The following is a 23175-nucleotide window of genomic DNA, read 5'->3' as shown; positions in this document are numbered from 1 at the left end:
TTCCTCATATTAAAAATCAAGTTTTTGTTAATATTCTTCATTATAGCAAGGTGCTGAAGGATTTCCTATCAGTTCGCTAGCATAGCAAAAAACTTTTTTTCTTCAGCAATGTATGTATTTGTTGATGATTTATCCTTTCCCCCAATTTCTTTCAGTGATACAATAGAGAAAATTTGGCATATATTCTCAAGCTATGCCTTCTCAAAAATTAAGAGATGAAAAAAATCAGTTCTGACCTACCTAAACATATAAAAATTATATTGTCTTTAGTATCAAACAGTAATACGTGTGTCGTGAATGTCTTTGAATACTGACCTATTTATTTCCCCTCTAAACATAAAATACTTTAAGGTCAATTGTGCTCCACATTAGTTGACGTTGACTTTAGCTTCTATGCTATGCTATACTTATACTTTAAATATGGAATCTCAGTCAAAATTCTTCTTGAACAAAAAATGTGACCTCTGAGATTCCAACTAATTACTTTTGAGGCCCTTTAAGAAACACTGAGTTCTTTTTGTTGTTTGTTTGTTTGAGACAGGGACTCTCTATATAATCCCGATGTCCTGAAGCTCACTATATAGGCCGGGCTAGCCTCCAGCTCACAGAGGTCCACCTGCCTCTGTCCCCCAAGCACAGAAATGAATGGCGTACACTACTATATCCACACCCAGTGACACAGAGCCCTCTGAGTCTTTACATACTGCAAGTTGCTGTGGAAAGGGAAACTGTCTAATATGCCAAGATATTGTTTGTCTTATGACATAGCTCAAGTAAGAACTTCAGATCAGCAATCAGCTCCATAGGATGCCTGCTTTTGCCATTACATACTGCAGACTTTACGTGGATATATGGACCTATTCCAAACATGACAAGGGTTCCAGTATCTACTGTTTTCTCCACATTCAGAAAGCTTAGGGGTTGTCTCCCTCCTGCCCACTATGGGGAGAAAGCAAGACTTAGGGCCTCATACAGGTTGGGCAAGGGGGAGCTTTACCATCAAGCTGTATCCCTACTTTGAAAGGAATATTTCCCTGTAACAATATTCTGTTGTTAATACTTTAAAAAGTTAAGTATCTTACAGCCAAAATATAGATATTTGATTAAAATGTGCTAGTGAAAGTGGCAGGCAGAGCTTATTGCTGCAACCTAATATGATTACTGTCGAATTCTAGAAATGATGGGTAAGGTAACTAACACACAAACACACACACACACAATTAATTTGCTACCGATGCTATGAGTCTTTGTGATGTACCAGAAACTCCACGAGGTACTTTTTCTATATATTGTTTAACTGTCATAGTAACTGCACAACATAGACTTTTATCTCCACAGACATGAAAAAACAAGGCTTACAGAATCCAAGTACCTTCACTGGGTCCAACAGTAAGTGGTCAGCTTTTACTGGAGCTTGTGCCTCTAGCAACAAAATACCTTCAGGTCTTTTGGATGAAAAAAATGATTGTGAGTTTGCATCTTTAAAATAAAAACATGCACTTATCTTTACAATACTTCAGTTTGATAGGTAGGTGCTCATAGAACTGTCTACAAGGTTGCCTATCAACCTCACAGCTTAAAACAAGTCTCCTGGTTAAAAAATAATACAGCAATGAGCTTGAAAAAAAACACCCCTGTTTTCATAGCCCCACCTCCCTCTTCTCCTTTTATCATTAAGCACATAAACATGGGTATCTATCTGCATCATCAAAGCCTAAGGGTGTCTCCTTCAAACAGGCGTATCTTTGATTCAACTGAAAAGGCACTGCAGAAGGAAAGACACTCTTTACTGCAGGACAGCTGCCTGGCACTGTTCTCTATCAGCTCATGTTTTAAAAAGTACTATATGAACATAGGTGAATGCTTTAAAAATCTCTTTTAAAGATTAAGTGTTGGATATATGAAAAATTATTGCGGGATAAGTGAATGCTGTTGCCAAATGAGGAGTTATCCAGAAAACTGAACCAGTACAGCTGGGCCCTTACTGATCAGAATCTGGACATAACCACCACCAATGTTTTAACTCCTAACAGCCTTTTCTATTGTTGGTCAGCCAGGAAGAGCTGTCCCTAAACATGGGGATCTCCCAAAGGAACAAGGGAGTGCATGTTTTGCCATCTGTGTTAGTTGAGAACTAAGAGTTGTCAACATGGCGGCCACTCAAAGTAATATGCAATTATTCCTATTTTCAAAGTCTATTTTCTTAGCACCTCTATCTATCTATCTATCTATCTATCTATCTATCTATCTATCTATCTATCTAATCAATCATCTGCCTATATATTTACTTATTTATGCTTTGAATGCTGCTTTGATTCCACCAATAATCCTAAATATAGGTTTAAATTTTGTTTGTTTGATTTTTTTCTTACTGTTTGATGAATAGCAAGCATATTGGCTATGTAAAAATCATTGTGCAGGGCAAACTTTAAGAGCAATGTATAGCCGGGTGGTGGTGGCGCACACCTTTAATCCCACCACTTGGGAGGCAGAGGCAGGTGGATTTCTGAGTTTGAGGCCAGCCTGGTCTACAAAGTGAGGTCCAGGACAGCCAGGGCTACACAGAGAAACCCTGTCTCAAAAAAACAAAAAACAAAACAAAACAAAACAAAAAGAGCAATGTATGGCAGGGGAGGGAAAAGATGCAGGGACTAGAGAACAGAATAAAAGGTATAGAGAAAAGTCAGGTGAGCGTGCCAAGAGTCCTGACTGATGTGGTACTTCACTCTTCCAGGCCGATAGGCAGTTGGAGTGGACAATTCAACCAGCAACTGTTTAAATGACAGATGAGCACCATAGCTCTCCAAGGACTCCATACTCCTTCAGACATGCCTGGACCTCTAGAAGCTAAAGCATTCATGTTTTATTGGATACTGGTGTTCTACACCACTGTGATCAGAGCTCTGCCTCCCTACGTGCTACATATTTGAATAGTGTTTTTGTCCTTCCCTTAAGTAAGCAAATATTTGAGACCAAGCACAAGGCAGCGCCTGCTTGCTCAAACACATCACTCACTCATTTGCGTGTTTTGATATAATCACCAACTTCTAGTATCCTGTTTCCTTGCTGTCTTGACTTTTTTTTTCCACCTGAGAAAAACACCCATGGCTTATAAAGTCACATGATGTTTGATAAGTACTCCTACCCCTGTGTCCACCCTAGACTTCCAACTCCTGTGTCCTCCCTACACCTCTCTAAACCACCCCCCCCAACTCCTGTGACCACTCTAGATCTCTTCAACATGAAGCACGGATATTAAGTGCAACTGTAAGTTAGCACTTGGAAGACTAAAGCCCAGTTTTGATGTTTTGTTTTTACTTCTGAATGGATGACACAGTTGCCATTGGTTAGAACCTTAATCCACTTTTGTTATCTTCCTCCCACCAGGCTTTTGTTGGTTTGCTTTTTGTTTTCCATTTAGTGTTCACAGTGAGGAGGAAGTTGTGCCAAGGCCTTTGCTAGGTGGGAGCAACCTTGTTACAGCTTAACCCAGTAAAGAACCCAAAAGCCTGCCAGCCCAGGTCTAGCAGCAGAAGGCTGCGTTCTAGCCTTGTTTTTTTTTTTTTTAAAGGCTGTCGAGTCATTTAGCACTAAAAGTAGGTAAAAGGGTAAAACAACCCATTTGTTATAGCAGCTTGGGACAGCTCCTGCCCCTCCTTGTATTTAGATGAATTACATTCTCCCAGAGATGTTCTGTCCATCAGATATTCATTTCTAGTAAAATGACAGTACTGATAACCACACAAACTAAACCCACTTCCCCTTGGCCACCCTTTCCCATCTGAGCCTTCTGTAGGAAGTGACCTTGAAGCCAGAAACACCTGCTTGTAAGTATAAAAACGGCAATGCTGGGTAGAAGAGTTTGGGTTGTAGGTAGTCGTGATGTTGTAAATAAGAAAATGGAAGGAACATTTTTTTTTCTTTGCTGTTGAAAAGGATGGGTCATGAAAATACAGAAAAGGAAAGAGGTAAGCCACAGGAAGAGGTAGACACCTTTGTTCTCAGACCCTTAACTACCTTTGAAGAGCAGAGGTAGCCACCATCCCATGTCATGTTTAGGCTCTGCTTCTTGAATGAAGCCTTTGTTACAATCCTTCCTGCATGCAATTGCTTTGCAGTAACTAGGCTTTAGTGAAAACTAAGGAATCTGCCTGCATTCATGCTTGGTTATGGCAGCCTACAACACAAGGTGAGGAAGAGATGACTTCCAAGCCTATCCATATTAGAAGAAGCAGGAGACAGAGGCCGAGGTTGTCCTTAGAAAATCGAGTCTCTTGCTCATTTATTAATCAGTGCAGAGTAGTAGATATTTCTATAGTCTTCCAGCTTGTGTTTGGAATTCCCTGCCCCCCCCCAATTTTAAGGAGCACAGGAACAAAACTAAAACCTTAGCTTTTTTATATGTACAAATCACACTAATAAAATGTTCTGTTTCCTTAGTGAGTCACCTAGTAGCCTGTTTACCTTGTAGGAATCCACAAAACTCAGTCATGATGACCAGAGGCCAGAATAGGGCATCAGATCCCTTGGAGATGGTCAACAGGTCTTTGTGGGCTGCCCCACAGGCACACATAGGTGTGCCCACTTAGGTGCACAAACTCATACTGAATCATGCATTCGTGCATGAACTCATGCACATATGTATATAAAATAATAAAATCCTTAAAAAGAAAGAAAAATGATCAAGGAATAAGTCATGGTAATAGTTAATATGTGAGGAGATGAGTGCATGTAGACATACAAATACTTATATGTCTTCATGTGTATAGTGTCTTCATGGTTGTGGCCATGGGGCCACAGAAGTTAATTTTGAAAATCAATGGGCCTGCTTATTCCCCTGAGAATTCAATGAGAGTCAGGTCAAGAATTGAGAGAGGTTAGGCTGGGTGTGGTGGCTCTCACCTTAAATCCTAGCACTCAGGAGATAGAGGCAGGAGGATCTCTGGGTTTGAGGCTAGCCTGGTCTACTTAAAGAATTCCAGGACTATAGAGAGAGAACCCTGTCACACAAAAAAATAAAATGATCTGTGTGCCCTATGCTACCCACAGAGAAACATATGCTCGGTTGACAAGAGAGATGAAGAGCTGTTGTATGGATCAGTCCCAGCTACAGAAACATGCAATGCAGCCATTGATTCAGCAGTGCAGCTCCTTTGTCTCGGGGAAAGATAAACCTCTTATGGTTTGGGACTCAGGCTTTTGTCTGTAAGCAGATGTTGCCTGGTCCGTTACATTTTGCTGATAGTATCTATTGCTACTGGGGGCTCTAGATGAGGTTTTCCACTTTTGACATTTCAGGCGGAATTAAGCCTCATCTTTTCTCCTCCCACTGGAGACATTACAACAGAATAGAAAGATGGGTTTTTTTTTTTCCTCTTTACTGGTAGGTAAGATAACAATTAAATTTCTCCAAACTTTTGGACTTCTTTTCTCTTCCTTATTTCTCATATATTGGAGAAATACACAGTCTAGCATTCTAGAAGTTTCTCTGGGCTTTGGAGACATGCTATAATTATCATGTTTATGCTTTCTATGAAAGGATAAAAAAATTTCCAAAGAATTTTGAGAAATCAGGTAGCTGGATTTGTGTTCCTGGGGCATGATTTCATTCTTCCAGCAGCTGGAGTTAATCTTCCTGGTTTAGAAACCAATTTTATTTTGTTCTTAAAATAAAAAACATATGCCCAAAGATATGATTTTGGGATACAAATTCATCATCAACATCTGACATAGTTTTGATCAAGGCAGAGAGACAAAGGAGCCTTTAAGGCCATTTACAGAGTCTACGAGTCAAACTCTATTTTTAAAAGGTTTGTTTGGCTTGGCCTAGAGATTATTTTAGCAGATCGTATGATAGAAGTCATCTCTTGTCCAGGGATTATGTAACATACACATCCGTCTGATCTTCCTAGCTGGTTTTGTTAGTTTACTTGGCTATGTGCAATCAAAACTAAGTTGAGACGAGCTTTTTTTTTGTATTTCATTATCAGATTTATCCTCTGTTTTTGTCAGCTTTGATGATTAAACATAGATCCCCACTATGTTGGCCTAGCTCTCTCCCTCTGAGCTCTACTCAATCCCATGTCTGACTGAGTTTGTATGTGATTATTAAACACACTTTTAAGTTTCTTTCCTTTCATGAAAACATTGAAATTTCACTTTAATGCTTCTGAGATTTTAGGTATTATGTGAATTTGATTAAACTTGAAATAGATTAAGAATTGTCTTCTAGTAAATCTCACACTGGAGGGGTAGCCATCAGATACCGTTCCTTTATGTTACAACTGGTCAGCATTTTTGACATTTCACAAATGTGATTAAAGTTGACATAATGCCTACTTTTTTGGTACTGTTTCCACATATCATTAAAGTTTAGGAAAACACCAGTTCCAGCCTTTTGACCACAGGAAGAGGTTTCGCAAAGGAAAAAAATCATGGCCCGTTGCCATAAAATTTTATAGGAACTTCTGTTTTATTAAAAAAAAAAAAGTGATAGCCTTTTCCACATCTTACAGGGTGGATCTCACTGAAAGAAAACGTTTCTCTGCCAATCAATAGGCGTGTGTGGATTCTTGAGCTAAGACCTTGTTAGAAGAATAATAGGTAGGAGTGGGAAAAACTGTGAAGGTCAAACTCAGGCTCCAACTAAGAACTGGGAACCCATGTATCCCAATGACAAAGTGGCCTAGGTGCTAGAGGGAATGGCTGCTTTCCCTACAAGCGGCCCTCTTCTTGCCCACTCTGCCAACCACTACAGCACTCATTTTTCTCAGAGTATAAAGTTGGTAAAATGAGGACGTTTCTCACGGTGTTGGCAGAATAGTATGTATGTGATTATTAAACATTCTTTTAAGTCAGCACATTGAGTGCTGTCTGAGTTGTCGGCAGGGTACGTTAGTTAACAGGTAAGAACCGGTTAGTTTCCTTTCTGCCTGCTTAACTTATGGAGATCGGATGGCTGGTCCTTTTGAAGATGTCAACGAGTTTTAGTGTAAATAGTTTTAGCTGGTACTAATTAGTTAGCACAGGGAGTTACAGGATAGCTCTCTTCTAATTCTCAAATAGAAATAGTAAAAACAAAGTAAGAAAGACATCCAAAATAACTGGCTAGCTACCTTAGAAGGAAGGAAAAGTAATGCCACACACGAACTTTAAGAAGTTGTTGAGTAAAGAAAGAAATCGATACTTCTTGTGCCAGAGGAAGCAAGCCAAGCCCCTAACCTGTTCTCTATATCCAGCAGCATTTTGTGAAGGGGAAGACAGCGATTCTAGAAAAAAACCCTGTGAATTTTCACTGGGACATTCTACTTCAGAAGTAGGCAGAGGGCTAAATGAGTAGCCTGGGTGAGGTCAAGAGAAATCATCAATAGAGAGGCCCCAAATACCACAAAATGGACCAGAAGCTAAGAAACACTGAACAGGAGCTCAGAGAACATCAGAATCTCGGTCCCCAGCAAGGGCTGCCCTCAAATCCTGCACAGTTTTCAAACACCGTGGGAAAAGGCATTCAAAACAATGCTTCCATCTGAAATCACAGAAAGGATATCGTACTTGTCACCCTGGGTTGGAGATTCTGCATGCTCATGTCATGCATCTGCCAGATCAAAAGTGATGGGGTGATCCCTATGTATATGAATAAGATCCCCCGGATGAGCCAGAGAACAATAGAGGTGCAGTATCTCTCAGAAAATAGCTGGTGTGGCGATCAAATAATGGACAGGCATAGCCTGGCTAAGTTTCTAAACTTCTGGGACAAAAATTTCTCCAAGAATTCTGGCAGAAAAGCAATAATTTTCAAAGGAGTAAACTCAGGAGAGCCCGCAACTTTTCCACAGTAAAATTTACTGGCAGGAATTTACAACAGAGACTGTGTAAGTGCTTGCTGACGTGATAAGAGGTTGGAGTTTTACAAAGCCCAAGGGGTGCTATTGGGATATATGCCTTTCTGGAATAGTTTGCTCAAGGGTACTGTTTATGCCAAGGACCAAGGTTATCTTGGGTGAAAGAGAGATGTCTAGAACTCAGTGAGGAATAGGGTAGCTCAGATCATATCAAGAACTTGTGCATTGAAGGGAGTCATTCTGAGGCATTTATATTAAGGGGTCAAACCCAGGTAAGCTGGTTGATTGGTTAACTCTTAAGAGTTTCCTCAGGGGTTGCAACCTGCAATAGAAGGTAGGACCATAGATTTTTGAGAAACAGATTTCTCAGGCTCAAGAAAAGTGAGAGAACTGAAGTTGAGACTGGATTCTAGGCTCAAAGTGCACAGACACCTAAAGAGTAAGAGCCTAGCACAATTTGGAGAAGGCCTCAGTGCCCCCTCAGGCTGAACAACACAGCCGAGTAAGTTCTGATTCATCTGGAGAGCCTTGCTTGCAGATTCAGTGTCCCAATATATTCCAAATGAGACATCCTTGGATCAACTCTAGATAAACTGCATTCTTAAATTCCAAGTGTACAGTGGTATTGCCAACCACGAAGAAACTCTGCTGCACCCTCAAATCTGTACGATGCCTTGAATCTCTGTTCCTATCATGACATGTAGCAACAGTGTGGCAGATGCTGCTATACACTAAGATCAAGCAGTTTTTCAGTACATAAAAACCCAGTGAGGTCATATTACTAAAGCCTATGTAAACAGAGAGTGGCAGACCTGAAGGAGACGGTGACACCTCTGGGATCTGTGAAGGAAAGTCTCACCATCTCCTAGAAACAGGTTACCTAAGCCCAAGAGCCTTTGCTTTTCTGCCTTAGGATAACAAGCCAGGAGATCTCCAGGTGACCCCTACTCCAATCTCAACCCACGCTAATTTTAAGTTTCTCTTTAAGGGCTTATTATTTTATTTTATGTGTATGAGTGTTTGGGCTGCGTATATGTCTGGGCACCAGATATACATCTGGTGCCCATGGAAAGCAGAGGAGGGAGTAAGATTCCCTGGAACTAGAGTGACAGACAGTTGTGAGCTGCCAAGTGAGTGTTGGGACCAAACCCAGGTCCTCTGCAAGAACAGTGAGTATTCTTAACCCCTGAACTATCTCTCCATCCCCTGCCAGACACTTCTCAATGTCAAGGTTTCTGTCAGCTGTACTAGTGAAAGAAGCTGATGCACAAACAAGAAGGGACATGCAATTCTCATATCCTCTGATGAATGCTGGCCCTGGAGTCATTCCTGGAACCGTTAAGGCGTCTTACTGATTACTCCCATAGTTAGCATATAGAACAAGGCAAAAAAGAGGGCAGAACTGAATGTTTTCTACTAGGTATTCACTACCTCCTACCGACAAAACCAACAGCTGGGTCTGGCAGGTGCTCAAGAGCCCAGATACTGCAGTGAAAAGTACCAGAATACCTGGGAAGAAGTCTTGTAATGGAGTCAAAAGAAAAGTGAGTTTAGAGAACATGTTGATGTTTCAATTATTAAAAAAAAAGTTTAAGCTTTTTATGGTGTTGGGGGCTTGGGATTGAGGAGCCTCAAAATAGCCACATTTAGAGAGCAATACGATATATTCATGCTTACAGTTTCCAGGTGAGACACTGAGATCATTTTGGGGTAGATGCTTTGTGCAAAATTGATTTTGTGTCAAAGTTCCATTTAATTGAATGTATATTCAGTCTGTGAAAGTAATTAGTAAACGATGTGGGGTTATTACAATTTAATTCTGAAATGGCTGGGGGCAACTAACTTCTTACTAACACGCCTCTGCAGAATGAGAGACCTAGAAAAGTGATGAAAATTTACATTTTTTTTCTATTTCAGAATGAGAGAAGAATGGGAAACCAACTGCTCCCTGCTTTCATGGAGCCCACAGGGGCATTGAGAGCAAATTTTTAAAAGACAGGTTTTAGCCAAAAGACGGAGATAGACACAGGAATATGGAGACTTCGGGTATCATTAACACTTGTTTCATCACTTCAAGGGATCTTATGTTTTATGAATGGCAGCCAGCATTGGGGCTAGGGATGGGGACACAGGCTCTGCAATCATAGAAGCCTGGCCCTGCTTAGTTAGGCTACACTTTGGCAAATTTCCTAATTGTGCTGAGATAGAATTCCATTTCGTTGCTTAGAAAGAATAAATAGAGTAGGGTTGTATAGTGCTATATCAAAAGTCCTCTATAAATGATAAATATTTATCTAAATATAAAAATGGAAAAGGGGTCATGAGGGAGGGAAGGGTATTAAAGTTTTGAAAGCCAACAGAACAATGACATAGAATATTGTTAATTTGATCACTATTGTAATTACTTTTAACAATGATAAAAATACTCTGCTTAGAGTAAGTCTCTACCTTCAGTGCAAAGTATTGGACTCCAGTCAGTATCCTTACATCTTAGAAGATTGAAAAAGAAGTCATCATTGATAAATATTTGGTAAAACTAACTTTTTCCAAAGCACACAGTCTCTTTCTTTTCTCACCTTATTGCAAGTGAATGGCCAGTGCTCTGAATTATACCAGGTAACAAGTCGTTTATCTCAAAGTCCTTCAGTGTGAAACTTCACATTTAGCCAGGCGGGTTTATCAAGGGTATTGGTTAGAGCTGAAGAAAAAGCTGTGAACTCAGAAAACCGTGGTGGCCATAGAAGACATCTAGAATTTCTCTGCAAGCTGCCACTCTGAGTTGGAGAAACACATCAAACTGGGTGTATTTTAGTAACTCAAGAGAAGTACTTCCTGTAGACACACTGCTCTTGATGAGACCAGTCCTGAATAACAGCTATGGGAGCCTCCTCCACGTCTACAGAATTGTATGGCTTCTCTTGGCCTCAGTCAGGAGCAGGTAGCACAGTCTAAGGATGATGATTCCCTGTGCTGCCTAGACTCTACCTTATTTTCTTGCTCACCTTTCTAGTAGGCAGAGGGAGCCTCTGGGAAGATCTTTCAGAGACAATGGCTATACCTAAACCTGCTTAAATCAAGCTAGTTTTTGTTTGTTTGTTTTTTAAGGTAGAGTCTCATATAGTCCAGCTTGGCTTCAAACTCTCTAAGGTAGTCCCAAGATTTTGAGCTTCTGATCCTCCTGCCTCCACCTCTCAAGTCCTGAATCACAGGCCTGTACCATCATACAGAGATTCAGACCAGTGGCTCTCGACCTGTGGGTTGACCTTTCACAGGGCTTACCAAAGACCCTCAGAAAACATAGATACTTACACTATAACTCCTAATAGTGGTAAAATTACAGTTATGAAGTAGCAATAAAAATAGTTTTAAGGTTCGGGGTTGGGGGAGGGTCACCAAAACATGAGGAACTGATTTCAAAGGTTGCAGCAGTAGGAAGATTGAGAGCCACTGCTTTAGAAGATAATTTTATTTGGAGACACATCTGACTTGCAGCGGTATGATCTCTTGTAAGTATCATTCTTTTTTCCATCTTACAATGGACAGCAGTTGTGCACTATTTGCTAGGATATTAATCACCGCAGGCATGGGAGAGCTTTTCTCACCATGACACAGGGTGTCAAGTCTTTACCGAGACATTCAGTATCAAATTCTACCACACGCCACAACATTGCAATGACATGAAGAAAACTGGGCTAGTTTTCTGGAAGGGCAACAAGGTACCCTTTGTCTGCCTTCATTTTCTAACCATGTATTCCTTTATAAACTAGAATAGTGCAGATATTTTTCTGTTTTGGGAAAGTAAAATACAGCTAAAACACAAAGTATGGTTGGTCTCCTAAAATCCCTGCTACTCTCCTAGTTGAATCTTGTGTTTGGGGAATGTGATGAACAGTGTGGATATTTGAAATGATTTAGGAGATGGTTTCAACATTGGCATTTTGGCTTGTATAGTTCTGTGAAGGATGGGGGGCTGCTATTGTACTGTAGGAAGTAGCTCTACTTACACAATGCCATTAGCATCACCTACTGTGACAGTCAAACATGCCTCCAGACAATGCACACATCCTTTGGCTATCACATTTGAGTCTTTCTAGAATACTGACTTAGTCTGCTCACTTCTCTCTGACTGTCCATGGGCAGCATAACTTCCTCAAGTAACAGAAATGAAATATAACCAAGGGAGTAAATGCAATGGTTATCCTTAAGCAAAACCAACTATTGGTTAAATAGGTATATTTCTTTCCTACTGTTCCCCTAAAAATGTCAGTGCCCCCCAAGGTACTTTCTCACACCATGCTCAACTAGAACTTGAATTTTCTACTTTCTCAGACCTCCTACACAAAGGAAAAAAAATGCCAAATGAAAATTGACCCTATACTCACATGAGTATCAGTTATGCAATCATTCCTTGCTCTAAAGTTTTGACCAGAAGCTAAAACACTCAGCGTTGTGAGCTAACCACAGTTACCAGCAATGAGAAACAACTCACTGTTTGCAGAGTCAGCTTTTCGGAATCTGGTCAGGTCGACGTTGGGTGGTCTGCTGGGCTTGGGTGGAGGCGGGCCCAAGACGGACAGGGGAGGCAGGGGCTTCTGCTTCGGGGTTGCTGAATTCTTGTCTCCTTCCTTCTCCTGACTTTGGCCCCATGGTGTCCCTGCTGTCAGCTTGGAGGGGGCCTTAGGGAATCTGGCCGACTCTTCTTGATTCAGTTTGTTCAGAAAGATGTTCTTTGTAATATCTGTTTTCCTATCTTCTTTTTTTTCTTCAAAGTTTTTGGAGAGCCCCAGGCTCCCTCTGCTCGCAGCAGGTTTCAGAACCACTCCAGCAAAAGGCGAACTTGGTGTTCCATGATCTTTATCCTCTGGGTCTTCCCTAGCTGCTTTGAAAGGCCCGCTCTTGGACTTGGCCCCTAACTGCATTGGGGATCCTTTCTGGACAGGCACATTCTTAGAGGCGTTCTCCTCTTCCTGGGAGTCTTCTGTGCTTAGGGACGGCTTTTGGCCAAAGGTGTGTCTGGGAAATCGGGGTTTGGAGTCAGCATCTTGTGCCACTGGCATGAACTTGCTCTTAACTCCAGCCACCTTTGAGAACCCTGGCTTCAGATCATTTTCTGGGACTGGGGGAGCAGGCCCTGGCTTGGGTCCTGGTGTCTTTAAGTCAGACTCTTGGCTCAAACTGTGAAGCTTATTCCCAGGAGGCCGTAAAACCACAGGTTTGGAATCTTCTCTGATCAAGCTGGTGGGTTTGGGGCTCACAGGTTTCAGAAATCCCACTTTAACCTCAGGTTCTCTAGAAACCGAGTTTGGCTGTGTTCCAAATCTTGGGCTCACTCCAGTAGGTTTTAAAAATGGGGGTTTAGGCTCCTTCTCTGGCCTCTCCTCGTTGGTAGGTTTCGCTGCCAAGGGTGGTTTTGTGGTCCCAAATTTAGGCATGTTGCTGGGTCCTGCGGGCGGGCTGGCATTTCCTTGGTTGTCAAATAAGTTCTTTCTCGACTGTATTCCAGAAGGCGAGTTTTGTCCTGCAGCTTTGAAGGGCCTGCTGCTGGTGGCGACCTCCTCTGTCGGGTTACTCCCCGTGTTGAACTTCGCCATGAGGGACTTTACATCTGTTTTTCCATCCTACAAGCACAGGGAACAAAAACCAGCTGAGAGTCAGAAACCTCGCTTGCAATTTAAAATACTATACCTTCAAGGGCTTCCTGATCTGAGGCAAGAATACTGGGGTGCCGGCATGCTGCTGATTGGTTGACCAGATATTGTAACATTTAAGTTCCTCTATGGCAAAATAAGCTGTGAGCGTTGCTTGCAAAGGAAGGGCTACAGCTGTGCTTTAAACTTCTGTTGTCTGTCGTACAGGGACGCAATCATTTATCTTAAAAAATGGCTCTCTGCTCTTTCCCTGTCTACCTCGTTATCTTGTTGGAGATGTCTCATTCTATATTTGTCTACATTTTTGCTTCACTGGAAAACATACAGAGGTGGCTGCCAAATGGATTCTCCCACTTTTTACAACTGAGACTCATGTGGAAACTGGACTTCAAAATGAAAGTAGGCTCTGTAAGCTCAGGCTACATGCTTTTTTAACCCAGCAAAGCAATGCTTAGCATCAGTGTGACTGGCAAGCGCTTCCCAGTTCCTGTTGCATTTAAAGTGTGTTTGTTGTCAGGGAGGTGTTACAGAACATCCCAGCCCTTCTAAAAATAACAAAATGAGGTTTCCTTCTTATTTATAAATACAGAGTGCTGCTGTGTGACTGCACGCAGACTAACAGGCCATGAGGTAGACCCACAGATCAGCACAGCACAGGCATAGTAACAGGCCAGCAGCAGGGACTGCCTGGGAAGGCTCATTTCCAGATCTTTCTCTCCATCTCATTTCTTCAATAATGACTTTTATCAGTCATCTGAGAGGTCCTGCCTCACCTACCTTCCTCATAAGAATTTGGAAATTATGTAGTAAAGACAGCAGATAGTCACTTTTTTGTTGTTGTTGTTAATATAGTCCAGTTTAACTTGGGAGAATTAATGGTGTATTTGTCCTTTCTTTCAAAAACAAAGAGTTTGAGCTGGGGATGAGGCTCAGCTGAGAGAGAGAGAGAGAGAGAGAGAGAGAGAGAGAGAGAGAGAGAGAGAGAACAAACCTGCCTAGCACGCACTAAGTCCTGTCTCATATGCTTAGCATTCAATAAATCAGGTTGGTAGCATACTGCAAGACCAGTGTTTAGGAGGTAGAGACAGGAAGATCAGAAGTTTATGAAAGTTAAGTTCATCCTTGGCTACACAGCAAGTTTGAGACAAGCCTGGGCTACTCAAAAAAAAATGAAAAAGGTACATCAGTACAGGTCTCTAAATCTTGATAAGAAAGATGAAATGCTAGGCAGAAGATGTTGCCCAGTGATGGATCAGGAGCTCAGCATGGGCAAGGACTTGGGTTCATTCCTTAGTGTGCTCAAGCATGCACACACACACATACACACACACACACACACACACACACACACACACACCAAAGTTTTCTCTCTGTTTAGAAGGAAGGTTGTTTCTGAGAAAGAATTTTTGATTTTCCCTTCTCCTATAGTGGTATTCTTTATATTCTTTATGTATAGCTTCTTTTACGTCTATAAAACAAGGTGGAATAGCAAAGTGGTTAAGAACCTCGGCTTGGGAGCCAGGTAGCAGGGGATATTCATGCATCTTCTTATCTTCTCACTGCAAACAACGTCTGGGTGCCACTCTTAGGCAGGCACGTGTGTAAAGCAGTAGAGAACATTGGCACATCTGAGGGCTTCCTGTTTTTGTATAAAGAAGAAACCTTAGTGATTGTCTGCTCTCCCTCCTCATCGCACTGCTAGGAAAAAAGAGCTGTGCCCTGCTGTGCAGCGAGTGTAGTCCATCCCAGGGGAAACCCCTTGAAATGTCCCTGGCCATGGTCAAGCACTACGCCTAATTTTAGCTCCAAAAATAAAGAAGTTGTAAATTAAGGATGGAAACTGTAGTCTTGGCTGCTAACCCAGATCCAGGAGTGCTTGCAAGTGTCTGAGCTAACGGTGCAGGCCTTGGAGTTATTGACAGGCTCCAGCCTTGACTCTGCCGCGTAGCAAGGCATCTAGCGAGTTATCAACTTTTCCCAGTCTGCTCCCTTCATCTCTGAAATCAGAACTGGAATTCCATTTCTTACTGGAATGGTTTGTTTGTTTTGATAAAAATTAAATGGGTCAATACAAGTAGTTAGGTATTTAGCTGAAGCACTTGCTTAGCAAGCACAAGGCCTTGGCTTTGGTCCTCAGCTTCAAACACAGAATAGCAAACAAAAGGATCAAGAGTAGGATGTCACACAAATGCAGTGATTTTTCTGCCATCATAATTATTTCTAATTCATTCATAACATAACATTGTCTTTTCCAGACAGATCAAAAATTGAAATTATTTACATTATTGTCTCTGTGAACGAGTGCACTTGCAAATTACACGGATAATGACGCTCAAGTGTGATTCACCTATACTCTTGAGAGTTTTCACTGGGGAGGAAGGAGCAACAAGTTCCTTTGTGAGGACACACATACACACACAGACACACAGACACATATACACATGTGTGCTCACACACACAAATACCTTGCACTTAGATCTACCTTTCTTCCTTCTATTTCCACTTAAAAACTGGGATCCTCCTCCCAAAACCAAACCAAACCAAACCAAACCAAACCAAACCAAACCAAAACTCAAAAAAAACCCTGGAAGCCCATGCTCCTGAACTTTGCTTTCTTCCAGATTATATTCCTGTAATCATATAAGATTATATGATTCCTGTAAGACTCAGGTTGTTAAATATTATCCATGTTAGCTTTGATTTTTCCCTTTGCCTAGAGAGATGTTTATTATTTTCAGGACCTTCATTATCCCCACTATCCTCAAAATCTCTCAATATCTCCCTGGCTGCCTGGAACTCGCAATGTCTTCCAGCCTGGGTTTGAATTCACAGTGCTCATCCCACCCCTGTTAAGAGTGCAGGAATTATAGTAATGTCCCACTTCTCTTGCCATTTAAACTTTTAGCCATGTAAAGTTTAGCTGAGCTCTGTCCTGCCCCCACAAGTGCTAGGGATCAGATCTAGAGCTTTGAGTCAAGAGCTCTCTCTCCCTCTGAGCTATTTCCAACCTATTTATTCTAAGAGGCATTTCACGGTCTGGAAGACCTCAGAGTCTAATGTTTTAGGTAAATCAATATTTCAGACCAAGTTACCTGAATTTCTCTTTGTAAGTCATGCGAAGGGAGCTTTTGTTATTTTTAGTTGATACATGCCTCGATTTACTGTGACTGAATACTTGACAAGGGGTGACTTGAGGGTGAAGAACTTATTTTGGCTCATCATTTGAGGATACAGCTCTTTCTATAGTAGTGTACTGTACTTTTTAATAAAATGTGCTCTAGCATTTACATGTGTGCATCTCCTGAGCTGAGTTCTTACCCTTTTCTGTATCATATCATTGATAAATACTTGAACAGAGGGGGACAAAAGGCTATTACCAGAGATGGATTTTAACATTTCCTGCTGTTTTAAGTCATTTGCTTCTTCTTCTTTTTTATTGGATATTTTCTTTACTTACATGTCAAATGTTATCCCTTTTCCCAGTTTCCCTCCCTTCTGGAAACACCCTATCAATCCTTCCTCCCCCTGCTTCTATGAGGGTGTTCCTCTACCCACCCACCAGCTCCCACCTCTCTGCCCTCGATTCCCCTACACTGGGGCATCTATTGAGCCTTCATAGGACCAAGGACCTCTCCTTCCATTGGTGCATGAGAAGGCCATCCTCTGCTACATATGCAGCTGGAGCCATGTGTACTCCTTTGTAGATAAGTCATTTGCTTCTTTTCAGGCTCAGGTATTGAATCAGAGGAATTGTGAGGGTGAGCCAAGTACTCTATTTCCAAGCCATGTTCTGAATGCTTGTCAATATTTTAAAGTACAAAAGAAATAAAAGATTCATGAATGATGGGTAGCTAATGAAAATCTAAAGTAACCTGGAAGCTCAGTTTTAACTCTGGCAAGGTGTATTCATTGTTCTTGCAATTAAAGCAAGGGGGGAGTGAATCATTTCAGTGGGTGTTATTATTCTTTCCTGGGCAAAATGTACAAGAGAAAAGAAAATGTCTTCATGTGATGGTCTATAAGGTGCTTATTCTCCAGGAAATGTAAGTCAATATCAATCATTTATGCACATTTTAAAGAAGTTTGTTGATAAACTTCTGGCTTGTTGGTGGGTCTTATTTGTTTTATCCATGCTCTGACTCACTTGTTCTGAATTGCTGATTCTTCTCCCTAAGCACCACTCATTTCTACTCCTGTCATGATTGCTCATATTAGGACCACAAGTACAGTGACATCACAGGATACCATAAAGCTGTGAGGGGCTCATGCTTAAAGAAAAAAAAATTGTAGGAAGCCAGCCCCTAGTCCTTTCCAAGGCTTAACTGATCATACATAAGAGGCAGAAAGTGGTGGGATTGAACAAGGATAGGAGGCCCAGCTTCTATGCTGGTGATAATGAGATTGCTCAAACATATGAATCTCTCTGCCGAGACTGGCCAAAAGGCATGGCAGAATGCAGAGAAAATGGAAAGCCTTCTTCAACCTGGAAAGGTCTTCCATCTTGAAGTAGATAGCAACTCAATGAAAATGTAACGGATTCAAGATCAAACTAACACAGAGAAAAAATAGCTTTCAGCTGTAGTGGTTTGCTTCATAGAAGAAAGACGAGACAGATACACTCTGCACAACCAAGCCCTTCTCCCTTCTCAACACAGGCACTTATACCCAACATGTATGCACACACATGCACACATGTGCAGGCATGTTCACACATGTATGGGCACACACATACATGCACAAAATAGAATGCTCTCTCTTCTTGAATGTATTTCATCTGTTTTACCCAATACTCTTGGAATAGGAGTTTTTATCTTAAATATTCTCAATTCTTATTATTAGAAATTACATAATAAAGTTATAGAGTTAAGATTAATAGAAGATTAAAATATAATCCTTGCAACAAAATCCTAACAAATACGAAGACGGCAAGCCTCATTAAAGAATAGCAGACTTGCAATGAGCTTTATTTTCCCTACAAAGGCACTGCACAAACATTTAGCTAATTATAATTTGCATATTTAGTGTGTACACTGTCTACTTGGTGATATGTATTTTCCTTTTCCTCTTTAGGAACATGCCTCCTCCCATGCAAACATTCCAACTTCAGGCAAGCCTGGAACTTTCTCCCACAATGTTAAACATACCAGCTGATGGACTGAATTTACTCGAATTTCTCTGTGACTGATCACAGAATAGTTGGGAAATGATTTCTTTACATCTTTGGTTGAGCTCAGCCATGAATCCACTCTGAGATCTCTATTCCATTGCAAAAGGGCTGTAATGGGTTCCAATCAGCTGAGCCTCTGAGACTGGAGTGAGTAGAGGCCCCTTTCTCAACAGGATGTGGGAACTTGTCTCTCACCACAAACTTAAGTTCCTGAGGGCAGGAACCTACTGCCTCAGAGGGCAGGGCAGCATGAGTGGGAGATTTATTGGCAGAAGCCTCAGTGACAGCTTTAATAATGACAACCCTTTCTGATGTTTGAAAGTGGAAATGCTTCTGTGATATCCCACCAGGCAGCAATGTCCTATCCCCTATGGCTTACACTCTGAGGTAAAATGTCCCCTGAATAATACACTTGGGCAGCTGTGGCTCTCTCAAGGCTGTGTATGCTTGCCTACTTTCCTGTTGTAGATTGGCTCGCATATATAGACAGAGAATTCCTATGGATACTACATTGTAGCATTGACTCTAAGGCTACTGGATGCATTCTGTTACCCCAAACCTTCTCCTTGTTTCTACCATGTAAATGGAGGGAGAGGAAGCAAGAGCATTTAGTAACCTATTAAAAGTTCAGACACTGACTACACAGCTCTCAAATGGGTTGCATTCTCATAGTATATCAATCAGTAGGATTTTTGTGCCCTTCCTCAAAGACTAGGAGCTTAGAAATCTCTATAATTCTCCAAATTAGAATTGGCAGACCACAAATATTTCTACTCTATCAAATACTTGTGCACACCGCCTTTAGTTTGTCATGACTCCCAAAGGCTTGTTGCACAAAAAAATGGAGGAATTAAATACAACTTTCCATGTGCTCCTGATATCTTTCATACTATTAGTTTTTGACATCTTGATGTGAATAAAGATGGGATGAGGAACACACAGAGGATGATATAGATCCTGTAGATTCTATAGAACAATGAACAGTCTTCAAATTGCTTCTTTTGCTTTTGTAATTGTGTGTGTGTGTGTGTGTGTGTGTGTATAAACAAAAGGATGATATATATTACAGCAAATTTAGGCTGCATCTGCTTAGGATTTTTAAAGTTCCTTTAGCTTATATTATCAAGTGTATCAAATTAAAGATTATCTTTGAAGAATTTACATTTCCAACTTTTTAGCTTATAGATAATTATAAAAAGTTTTCACACATGTGCTGTTTGTTGCTGACTTGGTTCTTGGGAGATTATTGTTTGTTGTATAATGCAGGACAAGTTCTTCCATTTTTTTCTGGTCCCTCCTGTTATCTTAGCTTTCAGGTGCTCTTTCTTGTGGTTGCTCTCTCAAAACAACAGCAGAAAAGTTCATTGTGTTAAATACATATAAAAATCCTGTTGATTAAGAAACTCCTTGATATGGAGAAAAGATGCTTTGCTCCTCCCACCTCCTCAGCTTCTAGATTACTCCCAACACCCATGAGCACACATATAAAGGCATGGAGTCCTTTATATCACTTGAAAAAAAACCCTAAAAATTCAAAGAGTATGGGGAGCTAGAGGGATGGGGGCATCTGTGGGATTTTCTAGAGGCTTCCTTCCCAGGGTGTGAAAAGATCTGAGACAAGCGATCTGCCCAGGTGGTGACAACTGAGACCTGTGGCAGCTGTTACTCAATGAGGGGTTCAGAGTTCTAAGAAAAGTAAAAAACGGACATTAAGTGAAGGGCATGGGAGGTTCCAGAACAGAAGCAGGTAGTCTTTTGAACTACTCTCCAGAGTGTGACAGTGCAGGCACCTCTGATTCATCTCCTACCTTCCTTCCAGACCCATCTCATTCCACCCCTTCCCTTCCCCCTCTGAACCTTGAAGGATGCACATTCAGTATTTAGTGTCAGCTTTCAATAACTCAATCACTTGACATATACATGCACTGACTGTTCTTCCTGGGGTCCTGAGTTCAATTCCCAGCAATCCCATGGTGACTCACAACCATCTGTAATGGGATCTGATGCCCTCTTCTGGTATGTCTGAAGACAGCTACAGTGTACTCATATACATAAAGTAAATAAATAATTCTTTAAAAAAATAAAGAAGTATGGAGTCTGTAGAAAGCACCTGCTTTTAGAAGGCACTTGAGCAGGACTGATGGGATAAAACGAGAAAGGACACTCTCTTTCAAGAAAGCCTCTTGAGGGAGAGAGCCATTGGAAATTGGCTAGATCCCATGCCCTGATTTAAGACTTCCTTCTGTTGTTACAAGCTCCAGTTTTTGGTACTTTGTAACAGATATCTCTAGAAACTAAAACATGTAGCCTTACCTGAAACACTTTGTGCTAGATTTCTATGCAGGTCCAAGCCCTTACCTGTACCAGGTTTAGAGAGAAAGTAGAAAGGGCTCTTCATATGATTACATCACAGGGTCACCATTTGTGGCTCTCTCTACCCCCCAACCCCAGGTAGCATCCAGCTGCATTGAGTGATTAGAACAGGGACACCATGGTGATATTTACCCTGCTCAAGCAAGGCCATGTGATGCTCTGACCTCTTGCTAGGATGCTTGTAGCAGCCAGTGATTATCTGAGCGACTCAGTGAATTGTATTGTTGCTGCAACAAAATGCCTGGAGAAAGAAGCAGCTTACGGGAAGAAGGAACGTTTTATTTTGGCTTACAGTTGTTGAAGATCTAGTCCATTGGGGCTAAGAAGCTATAATGTGGCAGGGGCATGAGGCATCTGATCATATTACATCTACAGTCAGGAAGTGAGGAATGACGAATGTTGCTCAGCTCAGTAAACACCCCCCCCCTTTTTGTAAGTGATCTAAAAACCCTGCTCTTAGAGTAGTAACCATTTGAATTTAAGTTAATTGACCTAATCAGATAACCCCTCCTAGACGTGTTTCCATGGTGATTCTGAATCCCATCAAGTTGACAGTTCAGACAAACCGTCACACAAAGTATGATATGCTGAGCTTATATATAGCCTGGTAACTTGCCTGGCTTTCTGTTTGCGGAACTAGATTGGTTAGCAGAGCTACACAAACAAGGTGAGTCTGAGGCTTTCCACGTTACCAGAGAATCCACAGACTACTTTCTAATGGGAAAATACCTTTTGGCTTCTGCAGCCTCCTGTTGCCTTCTCACCTGTGTCTGGACACATACTTGGCTTGGTCTAGTGGTTAATGCAGGGGCGATTCCAAACCCACCTATCACACCTAACAACTGTACAATTGTTAAAGATAGGCTTAGCCCAAAGCTTTAATATCAAGAAAATATGTCAAACTGGACTTTATGGCTAAACCAGTTTAATTGCTGACTGCAGCATAGAGTCAAAGTGACTGAGAAAGAGATAGAGCCTTAAACACTGGGCAGTTCGGACCCCACTCTGGGTCTTTGTCTTGCTCATACACTGCACTCCTTACTGCGATATTGGTAGCTGTATTGACATCAGCTGTTGGATCATAGATAACCTATGCTGGCCCAGGACATTTTTTTGGTCTCACTTAATAAATGCTTAGCTCAATGCCCATTTTACAGTTAAAGAAACCAAAGCACAGGCACTTCATTCATTTACCCATTACTCACATGAGGCACATGGTTGTACATAAACCAAACTTACATCTTCATGTTGAAGCTACAATCCTTCCTCAAACCTCAGGTGCCAGACAGCCCAAACCTTCTAATGAAACACAGTTTACTTCCACTATGTTCTTGTTCTTAGTAACATTCCCTCAAAGGCAGCCCCCAGCACGACCTCAGATAAATTCATAGCTCTGGCACATCCCAGAACTGCCCTGCATTGATAACTTGTGATGGCAAGTGGGATGCTACTAATTGTGCATCCAAGCTGCTGAGAACTTCCCAGCCACCATGTGAAATTTGTCTTTGGGCCACTAGATGTCAGTACAACCACTCTGTGAGGTAGGGCTTACTTTCAAGACTAATGTTTCCACAGATACCACTCTGTAGAGGAGGAAAGGAAGAAAGGGGCAGGGAATAAGACCCCAATGGGTATTAAAGAGATGGAAATGACAGGGAGGTGGAATTGAATATGTGGAAATGAAGTCTTTCCAAGCCTTTCTCCCCTGTTTTGAAATATGAAACTAACTTTTTTCACAGTGTTCCTGAAACTCTCTACAAGCCCTTGGCTATTAGTGATTGCCTCAAGTAGAAGGTTTTAAAAATGAGATTGTGTTGGGAAGAACAGCTTCATCTCTCTCCCCTTTACCTCCTGTTGTTTGTTGCTAGTTTCTTGGGGCATTAGACTCACTGAAGTCCGTGTCTGATCTTACATGTGTATGTGTTGGTCTACATATATCTGTTCAGTAAGTTCCCCTCCTCACAGGAAGAAAAAGGCTGTATCTAGTTATGACTTTGCTTATGGGACTGCACAGACTTTCATTTCTCTATATGAGTTAGTCTGTACCTGGTGCCAATATATTTCATGTAGCAAGTACCAATAATTTAGTATTGTGCATTAGTGCTTAATATACAACTTTATCCCCACAACAAATGTTTGAGGCCAT

The 23175-nt window shown here is 41.4% G+C and overlaps 1 protein-coding gene across 4 annotated transcripts in view; it reads right to left on the bottom strand.

The window, feature by feature from the left end:
• Fyb1 (FYN binding protein 1) overlaps nucleotides 1–23175 on the bottom strand; it is a 138286-nt gene that overhangs the window by 70261 nt on the left and 44850 nt on the right. For all 4 annotated transcript variants that reach the window (XM_031360730.1, XM_031360734.1, XM_031360732.1 and 1 more), the window contains exon 2: nucleotides 12331–13459. In XM_031360730.1, the coding sequence (XP_031216590.1) occupies nucleotides 12331–13459 (1129 nt within the window). The remainder of the gene's footprint in view (nucleotides 1–12330; nucleotides 13460–23175) is intronic.

The sequence above is a fragment of the Mastomys coucha genome, unplaced genomic scaffold (assembly GCF_008632895.1).
Source record: "Mastomys coucha isolate ucsf_1 unplaced genomic scaffold, UCSF_Mcou_1 pScaffold8, whole genome shotgun sequence".
NCBI lineage: Eukaryota > Metazoa > Chordata > Mammalia > Rodentia > Muridae > Mastomys > Mastomys coucha.
This window is presented reverse-complemented; position numbering and strand designations above follow the sequence as displayed.